Source organism: Macrotis lagotis, chromosome 4 (assembly GCF_037893015.1).
Source record: "Macrotis lagotis isolate mMagLag1 chromosome 4, bilby.v1.9.chrom.fasta, whole genome shotgun sequence".
NCBI lineage: Eukaryota > Metazoa > Chordata > Mammalia > Peramelemorphia > Peramelidae > Macrotis > Macrotis lagotis.
This window is the reverse complement of record NC_133661.1, coordinates 88,152,968-88,167,135: the sequence shown is the minus strand read 5'-3', so window position 1 is coordinate 88,167,135 and position 14,168 is coordinate 88,152,968. Positions and strand designations below refer to the sequence as shown.

The following is a 14,168-nucleotide window of genomic DNA, read 5'->3' as shown; positions in this document are numbered from 1 at the left end:
GAAGACTTCAGCTCTATTGACAACTTTTTTTACATCTGCCCTCCAAAGAATTGAACCCTAAATGAATAAACCCCTCTAACACTTCTGCTGAAACACAACAGTAAGAAAAATAATTAATTACTAGTTCTCCTTGCTCAAATCAGAAATCCATGAGAATGTTTAGTTAATTTTTTTTCCCAGTTCATCAGAAACTAGCAGGTTCAGTTACTAACAAAGAAACCAAAAAAGTTTTGGCAAGACAGATAATGATTTACTCCTCCCCCAGAATTGGAGCAAATCATTTTGATGATGTAGATGCTGAAATTACAAAAGCTGGATCTCCTGTTATTTAATATCAATTAGCTTTTACAAAGTGATATACTGAGAAGATAAATAACAAGCACAAAAACCTCTAAAACCAGGAGTCTTCTCTCCTCTACTTTTTTGTCCTGGAGAACGTCAACTTAGACTTAAAGTAGTGACTACCAAACATTCGCCTTCAGCAAATTGGCTTTTGAGTGGTGTGTAGTCAGAGGATGAGTAGTTCCTTTGGCTTCAGGGCATGTTATCTTGGCTGGTGGTTCAGGTCACTACAGGTCTAGCTCAAGCTCACTCTTTAAAAGTTGGCTGCTCCCCAGACTCAGCTGCTGCAACTACCAGCAGTCTTTGTTATGGACTCTCGTTTTTGGACCTTTGATAAATCCTCCATCATTTTAGAAACCTATAATGTTGTAAACTTCTCTGTTCCATCTCTAATATTCATTCATTGATAATTAAGTAAATAAGGCAGACACAGCAGCTGAGGTAACATCATATAATGGCCCGGTGGAATGATAGTTAAATGGGACCAGCAAATCACTGCTATCATCTCACCAAGAGATTTAGATAACATTTCTTCTACATGGTATTTTTTTAATAAAACCACATATTCAGCAAGTATTCCTTAGTTTGGTACTTGATTATGTACTGCTTTGTATTGTTACTTGACTGTTTTCATTTGTCTTCCCTGCTAGATAATCTAGTCCTAGATAGAGGACAATACATCTTATATTTCTTTTTTTATATTCTTAGTATGTAGCAGATATTCATTAATTTGGATAAAATTATCTGGGAGGAAAAAATCCAGGTTATCTAACATTTTGTTGCTGTAATTGTTCAGTTGTGTCTCACTCTACATGACCCCATCAATTTTGTCCATGTGCTTTTCTTGGCAAAGATGCTAGAGTAGTTTCCTTCTCTGTTTTGTTCCCATTTTAGAGATAAGGAGCTAAGTCACTTGCCCAGGGTCATATAGCTAGTAAGTGTCTGAGGTCAAATTTGAACTCAGGTTTTCTTGATTCCAGGCCCAGCACTCTTCTCTACTGTACCATGTAGTCTGTCCCATTCATAAAGCATATTTTTAATTACAGTTTTAGTTAAATATAGCTACCCACAAGTGTTTTCCACTATATTCTTGAATAGCTCTTCAAGGTATCTCTCTGTATTGCTGAAGTTTATAAAGTGAAGTGACAACCTAGGTCATAAAGGTGTACTTTCTACCATATCAAAAGTATAAATCAGTAGGAGAACATTAAACTATACAAGAAGGCAGAGGTTTCTTTTTTTTTAAAAAAAAAGTAGAAATTCTACATGCAAAATGACAATAAAGTTTTGAAACTTAATTCCTGGAAAATTCACTTATTTTTCAAAAAGTTTTATTTACCAGTGATTAAATATTCCCACATCATATTTATAGTCTGTGGTAGAAAGCAAAAAATGATGGATGCACAAAGTTTAATATTTTTCAACTAATAGATAGCATACTAGTTTGGGTAAAAATAGAAAATAATGTTCTAATTTGTTTTTTCTATTTTAAAAACCTATAACAAAAATACTATATTTTGCCCTTTATTGCTGTGTTGAAAAAATACAGTAGTCATGGGAGGAAAATCGCATTCCTAAGTATATGCATACTTGAATTCCATTAATAGACTTTGTTTTTTAATTTAAGGATTTTTTTTTTGTTATTTTTATGTGGGGGTACCAATAGCTAAGAAGAAACTTCCTGACTTGCTTGTCCTCTTGGAAAACTCCTCGTTTCTTAAAATCTTCTCAGTCAGAAGCCTTATATAATATACCAAATAATGGGGTAATATTTGCTCCACTTAAAACATTTACAGAAGAGGAAATGATGATTAAAAACATGGGTAAGTATTTTTAAACTTTCCATTACATAAGTTAATTTCATAATTAAACTTTGTACATTATTTCCAGTAGTTATGTTGTGGACTGGTTTTTAAAATCTTTAAAACAAAAATTATAAAACAAATTTGTTCACAACTCAAATGAATGTGGTGGTCCTAGGTCTCCAGTCAAAAATATGCTATTGTCAAGTTAGATAGCAAAAGTTTATTGTGATATGCATTCTAAAACCAGAGATTTATGTAGTTTTGTGTTAGAACTCCATTTAGTTTATAGTTAAGAAAAGACAGTATATTTAATAGTAGAACATACAAATGTCAAAATCTCTTAGGAAAGTTTACCAATAGGTGAATTTTTCTCTCCTTGATTCTCTTTAATATGCTGTTTGATTAATGATTCAGTATTCACTCCCACAAAATGAAACACTCACCAATTTAAATGATTGCTAATGAATTTATTAAAAACACTGAAGAAAAATCATAATAACATGCATGGGATAGAACATTTTCTAAAAGCACAGCATAAATATACAAATAGCAGCAACAATCCCACTACGATAATTGAGGTAACTATAAGGATAGAGGAGAAAGAAAGAAAACATCACCAATTGGGGGAGACCATCTCTTGTTCAGGAATCCGGGGGCTGGGGAATCCCTTTCACAGCCTCGTGAGAACCAACTGGGAGGGCCCCAGGCAAAGAATCCTTGCCATGGGCAAGACTCTGGGGGACAGGCCAATGTTAGGGACTTTTAAGAGGTCCCAGACAAAGTTGGCACATTGCCAATAGGCTTATATAAGCTTTTTTGGTACTTAACCAGGATATGTGAAGAGTAGGTGCATGACCATGTGAAGAGTCCGTGCATGACCCAGGAAGACTCACAGCCAAGGTTCTGAAATTAATTAAACTTTGAACCTCTGGACAGGTAGCCAACCCTCCCAAGATTCAACCTCCGGGAATGGCTAGTTTCTAGTATCTGGCACACGCAAAGGCAAGCAAGTTCATGCAAAGGTTTGAGGGAGAGGGAACCAGCAAAGGCAAGCAAGTTCATGCAAAGGTTTGAGGGAGAGGGAACCAGTATATGGCCTTACCCAGGATCAGAATGGGTATTAACCCTTCATTTGCAAATATGTTTTTTGAAGAATGTGAATTTTGAAGTCTGTAAAATTAGAATATTTGTTCAAGGTATATTGACTTCCTTACCTTTTATCATAGCTGTAAAGTTCCAAATTATTATTATTGTTGAAGTTTTTTCCTGTTTCTACCACTTTGTTTCATGATTTCTTTAAGTAAAAAAGAGACTCCCTTAAGCCTTCACCAGGCATTTATTAAGCATCGGCAATATGCCTGGCTCTGGATTGGACTCTGGGGGTGCAGACACAAAAGTGACAGGCCCTGCTCTTGAGTTCTGAGGGATGCAACATATTTAAAGATAAGTTAATAAAGGACATATATATCTACATACACATACACACAAAAACACACAAAATAAATATACAGGCACTGGGGGAAAGGGAAGGGACATAACTGCCAGGTGCAGTGGTGAGGAAGGACAACTTTGCAAGAATGGGAGATGGCACATGACAAGATACCAAAGTCCGAAATGCGGGAAACAGTAAATAGGCCATTTTTGACTCAAGTGTGGAGTGTGCTTCTCTATTCTCTAGGCTTGAATCAGAATGTTAATGGGATGTCAGTGTCATACAAAAGTTTATATTTTATCCAAAAGGCAAAGGAGAACTATTGAATCTTCTTGCACAGGAGAGCAAGACAGAGCTCTATTTTTAAAATAAGTAGTTTGTTATTTATATAGAGGATGAATTAGGTGAGAGATTGGAGATAGGCAGACCAATTGGGGACTATCTCAGTAATCCAGGAAAGAAGTAATGAATGAACTAGAGGTGTTGTGGTATGAAAAAAACAGAAGAGGATGAATTTGAGTTATTTGAAGTAATTGAATCAACAAGATTGGCAACTAAGACATGGAGTGTAAATGAAAGTTAAGACCTGAAGGTGATTCCTAGGTTTCAAACTGGAAAGTGAGTGAAAGAATGGTGAAATCCTCAACAGAAAAGAGAAATGCAGAGAAATTGGGAAAGATAATGAGTTCTCTTTGGGTACGTTGTTGAGTTTGAGATGTCTATGGGACATCCAGGTGGAAAGATCTAGCCAGGTGGAAAGATCTAGGAGATAGTTGATGATACCAGACTGTAGTTTAAGAAAGAAGACTAGATAGACAGATTTGGGAAACATCTTCAGAACACTGATGGTTGAATTCCCATGGGAAATGCTGAGACTGACTACTTAAAGAGAGAAGTTAAAGGGGGCCAGTATACACCCAAATATAGGTGATGGGACATGGATGATGATCTTACAAAAGAAAACAAAAAAGTTATTCTTAACAAGTTGGAAGCTAACCACAACACAGTACTGTCATGAAAACAACAGAAAGGATAGAATATGCAGGAGGAAGTAGTCAACACTATAAAGTAATTTCCTTTTAAATATTTTTTAGGAAAAAACCCTACTCATATTTGATTCATCCAGGTAATGCATTATATTATGATGTTAATATTTTTCTTTTAAGATAGTATCTTGGGCAGCTAGGTGGCGCAGTGAATAGAGCACCAGCCCTAGAGTCAGGAGTACCTGAGTTCAAACCTGGCCTCAGAGACTTAATAATTACCTAGCTGTGTGGCCTTGGGCAAGCCACTTAATCCCATTGCCTTGCAAAAAAAAAAATAGTATCTTAAGAGATAACAATAGATTTTCTTCTTTTTTTCCTTCCTTACAGTTAAAAAATTTGCAGAGAAACATATTGCTCCTTTCGTAGTAACAATGGATGAAAATTCACAAATGGACAAATCAGTAATAGAAGGATTATTTCAACAAGGGGTAGGTGTATTTAGACACACAGTACATAAGTATATGTATATTTCATATTTCAAAACTAAACTTATGAAAATAAGTTAAGAAAATACATGCATATTTTTAGAATTAGGAAATTTAGCAATCATATATTTAACATTACATTCCTTAGCTAAAGCAGTTTTCATTCATTTTGAGTGCATGGGTCCTGCCTTATATTTTCATACTCAACAAAAATTTTAAAAATCAGAACATTTTGTTAATAGAAATACTTCTGTGCTTTAAATATTTAACTGAAAGAAAAATGATATAATTTCTTAAGTATTTTCTGAGATTTTTAGATATTAGTGATTCTCTTCTTTAATAAAATAGTGAACAGACAGTTCTCACTTTAGATAAATGCACATTATGTAAATTCACCTCTACATAAAGAAATCTATATTCCAAAAGAAAATCTTTGTTAACTTTACCTTAGAGTATTGTGCTTGCTCTCTCTCTTTGTGCTTACCCCTCAGCATGGTGCTATGGAAGGAGGAAGCCAGTACACCAAGGAGGACCAGGGTCAGAGAAGTGAGAATAGGAGATAACACAAGCAAGGCCAGGTCAACCAAGTGGGGCCTGCCAGTATCCTAGAAGAACAGAACATAAGAAGGTGACAGACACGTGGGAGCCAGACATGGACAAAGAGAGGAGAGGATATACAACACACAGGGTCACAGGACAACCTCTCAAGCAAAACCTAAAATAAAAACCCTTCCATGTGAAAGTAGAAGACCTTACACTTGGCTTGAGACCTTTAGCACTGGAAGAGAAGACCTTTGTACCACTCTGTCTGCCCACTCATTGGGGTTCCACATGTCTGTCTTCCATTTGTGAGTGCATGGCTGCTGCCTGTCATCCTGAGTGTGTTGCACATCCTCTCCTGTCTTTGTGCATGTCTGCTTCCCATGTGCTTGTCACCTTCTTGTGTTCTTCTAGGGTATCGCCAGGCCCCTACGTGGTTCACCTGGTCTTGCTTGTTCTTCCTTCTGTTCTCACTTCTCTGACCCTGGCCCCCATATATCCTTGAACTGTATGCTGGCCTTCTCCCACAGGCACACTTCCTCCTTGTTTTTCTTCCTCCTTGTTTTTCTTCCTCCCTTCCCCACATTCATGATTCATTTACATAAAACTAGAACTCAGGGTGTTCTTCTTGTGCCTCTTATACAAGTCATTGAAAATTCTTTTGTGAATCAAATTATATGCTAGTACATACAGAGAAGAGTAAAAGCCCAATAAATATATAGATATTTGTCGGTCTAGAACAGAAGGATTCACATCAAGATCTAAGCTATCATTTTAATTGTTTTGGCAAGTCCAGCAGAACTTACATCAAAAGAACTAGCAGTGGTTTTATAAGTAACATGCAAAAAAAGATTTTCTTTTCAATTTTAGTACTATCTGTTATTTTGGGAAAATGAGGATCAGACTTTTCATATCTGCCTTAGTCCTCAAATATTCATTCAGAAATTGTAGAGCTTCATAAGTCCTATTAAAGTGAAGAATTATTTGTATAGAACAATGATTTTTATCATAAAATCAGCACTTAAATAGAATATCACTTCATACTGATTAGAAATCTTATTTTTTCTTGATAGTATCCATATAACTAATCTTAAAGATCATGAAATATACTGTCAGTCTGACATATATACTGAAATCCCTTTATTCTTTCTTTCTTTTTTGCTAAATAATTCCAGGATTGAATATAAAAGTATGTATCATATTTCCTCTATGTTAATTTGTATGCCTTGTAATAGTAGTAAACTTTTTTTTAAACCTCATGTTTTTATAAGGTGTTTCTATAAGGCCTATCTACAAATTATGACTTAGAAAATATTTAATTTGTTTCTACTTTGATTTGTGCTGAGCATATTGGATTTAATAACTTTTACCCGAAAGCCTAACAGCTCATATATACTCATATGTTTCTCTAAACCATATTCACTTCATTTTTAGTTTTAAGAAGTATTTGGAAATGGATTAATCACTTTAACATTACTATCCTGGGTCATCTCCTAGAAGTTTGTGAGGGGATGATGCCTCAGACTTCAGGATTTTTTTATACTGTTGTTTTCTGAATTCTTTCTGGGGAAATTGACCTCAGATACTCCTGTCACATCCTGAAGCATGGCTGGAACCCCCAGCTTTAAGTCATCACAAACTCTTGTGCATTCTGCAGTCTCTCCTGACTACAGATTTCAGCTCATCTCTCTGCCATGAAACCAAAACCAGGTACTCTGGTACCTTGCAGAGTGCCCACAGCTGTAGGGTACCTCTCCCTCTGCCACTGCATTCACCGGATGTATCTCATTCCTCCTTCTCTGCAAAACCATAGCTCAGGACTGTATCTGGTCAAGACAGCTGGGCCTAGGGTGCCCTGACTGCAAGAGGCCCTTCAATTTTTCCCTGCTTAGCTGTCTAAGAGGTGAAAGTTCCTGAAAGTGGCTGACCCAGATGTCCCCAGGTTCTTGTCTATAGATTCAGCAGAATCTGCCTAGACTATCATTCAGGCCAAACCTAAGCTCTTAGAGTTTCCTGAAGTTTTCTCAAGTTGGCTTGGGAGGATAACTGCTTTACCTTGTTCTTTAATTATTTCTACTTCTCAAAGTTCACTTTGTGGGAGAAATTTGGAGAGCCTGGTATATTCTGTCTTATTCCACCATCTTCCCAGAAACCGCTGCCAACATATTGTTTTTAGTTCACATTTAGGGTACTTTAGATTGTTTTTAAGACCCTCATGTCTTTCTTAAGGTCCTATATTGGAAGGTCCTAGAACTGAAAGAAACTGTTAGAAGTCACCTAATCTAGCCCCATCATTTTGTAGATGTGAAGACTGAGGGTTTTAGATGCTATGACAATCCTATGATCGACTTCTGAGAATACAGAAATGCATATCCCTAGGACTAATTCAATAAGGTGTTGTTCAGTTATTTTTATTTGACTCCTCATGGTTTTTTTGGTCAAAGATACTGGAATGGTTTGTCATTTCCTTCTTCAGCTCATTTTGTAGATGAACAAACTGAGGCAAACAGGATTGGGCTACTTGCCCAAGGTCATCACACAGTTAATATGTGTTTGAGTCTGGATTTGAAATCAGGAAGATGAGTCTTTCTCACTCTAGGCACTCACTATCTATTACATTGAAAGTAGTTTTACAATAAAAGTTAGAAGAGTGGTGGTTAGGTGGCACAGTGGATAGAGCACTGACCCTGGAATCAAAAGTACCTGAGTTCAAATCCGGCCTCAGACACTTAATAATTACCTAGCTGTGTGGCCTTGGGAAAGCCACTTAGCCCCATTTGCCTTGCAAAAACCTAAAAAAATAAAGGTTAAAATACAAATCTTTTTCTAGAGTCCTCTCTTGCTAGGTCAGCTGTCCTCAAAGGAAAGGTGGATTGAAATTTGCAGCCAACATCATCACTAACTGTATTGCTTTAATTTATATAAAATATACATCTGAAGTAGGTGAAGATATCAGTGACAACAAACATTTAGTGAATTCCTGATGTTTGTCCTTCGTTTTCAAAGAAGATTGGCATGACATCAGGGAGGTGGTGCCATAATAAGCCCATCAATTGGATTTTAGTGAGGGGAGTATTGTGTGCTAAGTCACCAGCCTCAGTTTCTCCTCTGAGCTATCTGGATCCAGTGGTCAGATATGAATCAGGATGACTGAAAATGGCCCTGGATGTGAGGTAATCAGGGTTAAGTGACTTGCTCAAGGTCACACAGTTGATAAAAGTCAAGTGTCTGAGGCTGGATTCGAGCTCCTGTCCTCCTGACTCAAGAGTGTGCTCTATCCACTGCACCACCTAACTTCTAGGGTACCACATAAAGAAATGTGGTTTGGGGATAAGTTTTTTTAAAAGAAAAAGGAGCATGCTTCTCAAAGAACTTAGAATCTAATTTGGCATTTAGGACATAAAAAGAAAATTAATACTAAATCTCACATTAAGTATCAACAGATACCAGTAGATCCCTGAGGATGAAATATCTCCCTGAAATTAGAATTGGGAAAGGGGAAACGTAACATTATAAGGCCCCAAGAAATAATAAAACAAAATCAAAATAAGAAACAATATAATAGAAATGAAAAAAAATCCCTTGATCACCACCTGAAAGGACTCCTAAAATGAAAACTCCTAGAATCATCATAGCCAAGTTTTGAAGGAGAAAGTATTACAAGCAACAGGAAAAAAAATCAAATACTCTGTAGCTGCAATTAGGATAACACAAGATCTAGAAGCTTCTACATTAAAAGACCAAAGGACTTGGAACATTATATTTCAAAGAGCAAAGGAACTACATTAGCAGCTTAAGAATAACCATCTAGCAAAGCTATGTATAATCCTGAATGGAAAAAAATGGTACATTTAATGAATTGAAAGAAAACGGTATATTTGTGACAAAAAAAAAAGATCAGAACTCAATGGAAAATTTGTTATTTAAGATCCAGGAGAAACAAAAGATAAACCTTAAAGATCAACTTAAAGATCAAGGTTCTCAATAAAGTCAAACTATAGGGAGGAAGGGAGAAAGAATGAAAGAAGGCTCTGAGTTGAGTGTGATGGAATGCTTGAGAAATTAAAATAGGTAAGGAGGGCAAAACAGAACTATTAATGCATACGCATGAGAAGTGAATGGAAGATCTGTTACAATTGGAAGCAGGTAAGAGTGGGGAGCTGAAACCTTGTTCTTATTCAAACTTGGTTAAAGAGGAAATAATACATATCCAGAAGAGAAAGTCTTCTAAATTTATAAAGGTACAGGAGAAGTGAGGGAACAGAATAAAGAAAGGACTTTTAGTAGGCTATGTGTGAGGAAGAGATGATAAGGCAGAGATTTTTAGAGGGGTGGGTAGAATAGACTTAAAATACCCAGTAGCAAATGTTATAGTAATCTTTTGTGTTTGTTTATTTTTTTTTTTGGCAAGGCAATGGGGTTAAGTGACTTGCTCAAGGTCACACAGCTGGTAAGTGGCAAGTGTCTGAGGGCTGAATTCGAACTCCCATCTTCCTGAATTATTAAGTTTCTGAGGCTATATTTGAACTCAGGTGGTCCTAACTCCAAGGCTAGTGCTCCACCTAGCTGTCCCTTATAGTCATTTTTTTATTTCACAAATATGAAGATTTAAGTTTTTGGCATAAGAATTTATTATTTGGTAAAAATTGTTGAAAAACTGGAAAGCAGTTTGGCAGAAATTGGACATAGACCAGTGTTTTACTTACAAAGATAAGATTAAAATGAATACTTGAGCTAGCTGCAAAGGGACATATGAAAAAATTAGAAGAACATGGAACATCTACCTGATTGTCCTTCATTCACACACACACACAGATACACACATTTTTTTTTAGGGTTGCTTTTTTCAAGGCAATGGGGTTAAATGACTTAACTGTCAAGAGGTCGGGGTTGGATCTGAACTCCCATCTTCCTGAATCCAAGGCCAGCATTACCTAGCTGCTCCTGCTGACATATAAGTTAACAAGAAGAGTATACAACCAAGTATTTGGAATTCTGTGTCTTCTTTGAATATTCTACCTAAATTAAAAAGAATAATTTGTTAATAAACAAGAGGTTGAGAGCATAATGAGATGTCAAGTGGATTATTTAATTTGCTTAAATTAAAAAGATTTTGTACAGCTAAAACCAGTGTAAGCCAAGATTAAAAGGAAAACAGAAAATTGGTAGAAAAAATTTATAGTTTCTCAAATAAACGGTCTTGTTTCTTAACTGTACAAAGAACATTGTCAAATTTATTTATTTTTTTAGGGGGTTTTTTGCAAGGCAAATGGGGTTAAGTGGCTTGCCCAAGGCCACACAGCTAGGTAATTATTAAGTGTCTGAGACCGGATTTGAACCCAGGTACTCCTGACTCCAGGGCCGTTGCTTTATCCATTATGCCACCTAGCTGCCCCCATTGTAATTTATAAGAAAACAAGTCATTCCTATTTTGATAAATGGCCAAAGTGAACAGGCAGTTTTTTGATGAAGAAATTATTTTGATGAAGAAAATGATAAAGCATTTCATATAAATTACTATGCTTCAGCTGAGGTAAAGCAAGGTTGCAATCAAGTTCAGAGGTAAAGGGAAACTACATTATGATAAAAGTTACCAAAGAAAATGAAATATCAGTATTCAACCTAGATGCATCAAAGAATCTCTCCCTTATTCTCTCATGTTATTATTCTATTCCTTAATTGACCTTTTAATTTTCTTAGCCAGTACCAAATAATTTTGATAATTGCTGCTTTAAAGATCTACTGCTAAAACTCCTTCCTTTATATTTTTTAAATTCCTTTGATATTCTTGACCTTTTGCTCTTTGAATGAATTTTCTTCAGTAAAATAACTTAGGGGTAATTTAATTGGAATGGCATTTAATAAATAAGATTAGGTAAAATTGATATTTTTATTGTATTGGCTCTGCCTATTCATGAACAATTTCTATTTCCCCAGTTAGTTTAACCTGACTTTATTTTAAAAAAGTGTTTTATAATTATGTTCATGTAGTTCCTGGGTTTGTTTGGGTAGTTATGTTCCCAGGTATTTTATATATTCAGCAGTTATTTTAAATGGGCTATTTCCTACTACCTCTTCTTGCAAGACTTTGTTTTGTGATATATAGAAATGCTGATTGCTTATTTTATATCCCTCTCCATTGCTAAAATTATTGTTTCTACTTTTTAGGTGAATATTTAAGACTTTCCAGTCTTGCCATCTGCAAAAAGAGATGGTTTTATTGTCATTCAGATTCTTTCAGTTTCTCTTTCTTCTTTCATTGCTATTGCTAGTGTTTCTAATGCAATGTTGAATAGTGGTGTTAATGGATATACTTGTTTCACTTCTGGTCTTATTAGTGAGGCTTCTAGCATATCCCTATTACAAATAAGGCTTGTTGATGGTTTTAGTAGATATTTTGTATTATTTTCAGGAAAACTATTCTTTCAAGTGTTTTTTTAATTGGAGTATATTTTATTAGAAGGTTTTTCTGCATCTTGTTGACATAATTATATGATTTCTGTTATGTTTGTTGTTGATGTAATCAATTTTGTTAATAGTTTTCCTTAAGTTAAGCCATCCCTGCATTCCTAGTATAAATCCCATTTGGTCATAATATATAATCTTTGTAATATATTGTTGTAGTCTCCCAACTAGTATTTTATTTGGGATTTTTGCATTCATATTCATTAGTGAAATTGGTCGATAGATTTCTTTCTCTGTTTTCACTCTTCCTAGTTATATTTCAGTACCATATGTGTTTCATAAAATGTGTTTGGGTAGTGTTTGCCTATTAATACACATAATTTAGTTTATATTGAACTTGGTCTTCAGATGTTTGGTAGAATTCACATTTGGTCCTGATGCTTTTTTCTTAGGAAGCTCATTTATGGACTTTTTCAATTGCTTTCTCTAAAATAGGTTTATTTAAAATAATCTATTTCCTTTTCTGTTACTCTAATAGTTTTTATTTTTATATTTTAAAATATTTTTGATAATTGCTAAATATCTAGCTCTGATACCTGCTGGTGCAGGTGGTGGGGAAGAAAGAACAGTTCAACTCTACTTATGCTTAAAAATTCGTTGGCATACTAGGGAGTATGGTTAAATTCCCTAAATTAAGACATGGAAAAAGAGGAATTTTACATGTACAATTAAAGTTTCATTTGAGTACCTAACCTATTTCCTCAAGATTCTAGCCCATAACAAGGAATGGAGTATCTCAGACAAATAGCCTCTAAGTTGCCCCAAGTTATTGGATCATCTCATGACTGGCAACAGTCCAGTACACAACTCTACACAGTTTGGTACCACAAACAACAAAGAACCTGAACTCTGCAAAGTCATACTCTTGTGATTGTCCAGTTGCCATTTTAGTCAAGAGAATCTAACTTAAAGTGGAAGAGGGGAACGGGCAAAGGTTGTTAAAGTATGCTGGATACAAATATTCAGATAATTCTCCCTAGAGAGGGATTCACATCTTATAATTTTATTTCTTATCAGTAATGGAATGTATTGATTAAAAATATTAAATATTTTCAATGTAATTAAGAATGTTTCGACAGACAAGGTAATTTAATTTTAATTTATTGCATTGTCATCTGAATATATTTTTATTATTTTTTTTTTGCAAGGCAGTACGGTTAAGTGGCTTGCCCAAGGCCACACAGCTAGGTAATTATTATGTGTCTGAGGCTGGATTTAAACTCAGGTACTCCTGACTCCAGGGCTGGTGCTCTATCCAATGTGCCAACTAGCTGCCCCATGAATATATTTTAAAGGTATTATTATGCTCTTATTTTCTTCTGAATACATATTCACTAATCCTCTTTGGGTTTTCTGAACCATGCCAAGAAAGAGAGCATAATTAGAATTCATTATGTCATTGCATCCTCTTAAAAGAGATATATTTATTAACTTATGTAGAGATTTTTGTGCTTTATCTTTTGCAAAACAGCATGGAATAAAAATGCCTCACTGTGTATAAGTAAGGAGATATTCGGATAGTGTCTAGAATATAAATCCATAAATGGTTAAAATGTGCATCTAAAGTTTATTCCTCTTATAAGATATTTCCTCACATCTTAACCTATTGATTTATTTTTCTTATTTCTTCTCCAGTTGATGGGCATTGAAATTGAAACAAAGTATGGAGGGACAGGAGCTTCATTTTTTTCCTCTGTCTTGGCAATAGAGGAATTAGCAAAGGTTGATGCATCTGTATCTGTTTTATGTGACATTCAGAATACATTAATCAATACATTGTTTAGAAAATGTGGAACTGAAGAACAAAAAGCAATCTACTTGACCAAGCTGGCTAAAGACACAGTGAGTTAAGATAATTTTCCAAATTAATTTAGCTTTTTCAATAATTAAAAATATTTCTGTTTTTCAAAATCAAATATTATCAATGTGGGCATTATATGTAAGTGACTTTTTAAAAAAACCAAGCAACAAGCTAATTTTTGAATCTGAAATGTTTTCTTGTGATTGAACAGTTTATTGATCTATTTTCTACATATTATTTGTAGTTAAAGATTTAATCAAAAGATCTTTCTGAATACAACCAGCTTTTACTTAACATTAAGTGGACCATTCC

The 14,168-nt window shown here is 35.0% G+C and overlaps 1 protein-coding gene across 2 annotated transcripts in view; it reads left to right on the top strand.

The window, feature by feature from the left end:
- Positions 1-14,168, top strand: part of ACADSB (acyl-CoA dehydrogenase short/branched chain) — a 45,778-nt gene that overhangs the window by 9,705 nt on the left and 21,905 nt on the right. For both annotated transcript variants that reach the window (XM_074233428.1, XM_074233429.1), the window contains 3 exons: positions 2,009-2,165; positions 4,953-5,053; positions 13,691-13,897. In XM_074233428.1, the coding sequence (XP_074089529.1) occupies positions 2,009-2,165; positions 4,953-5,053; positions 13,691-13,897 (465 nt within the window). The remainder of the gene's footprint in view (positions 1-2,008; positions 2,166-4,952; positions 5,054-13,690; positions 13,898-14,168) is intronic.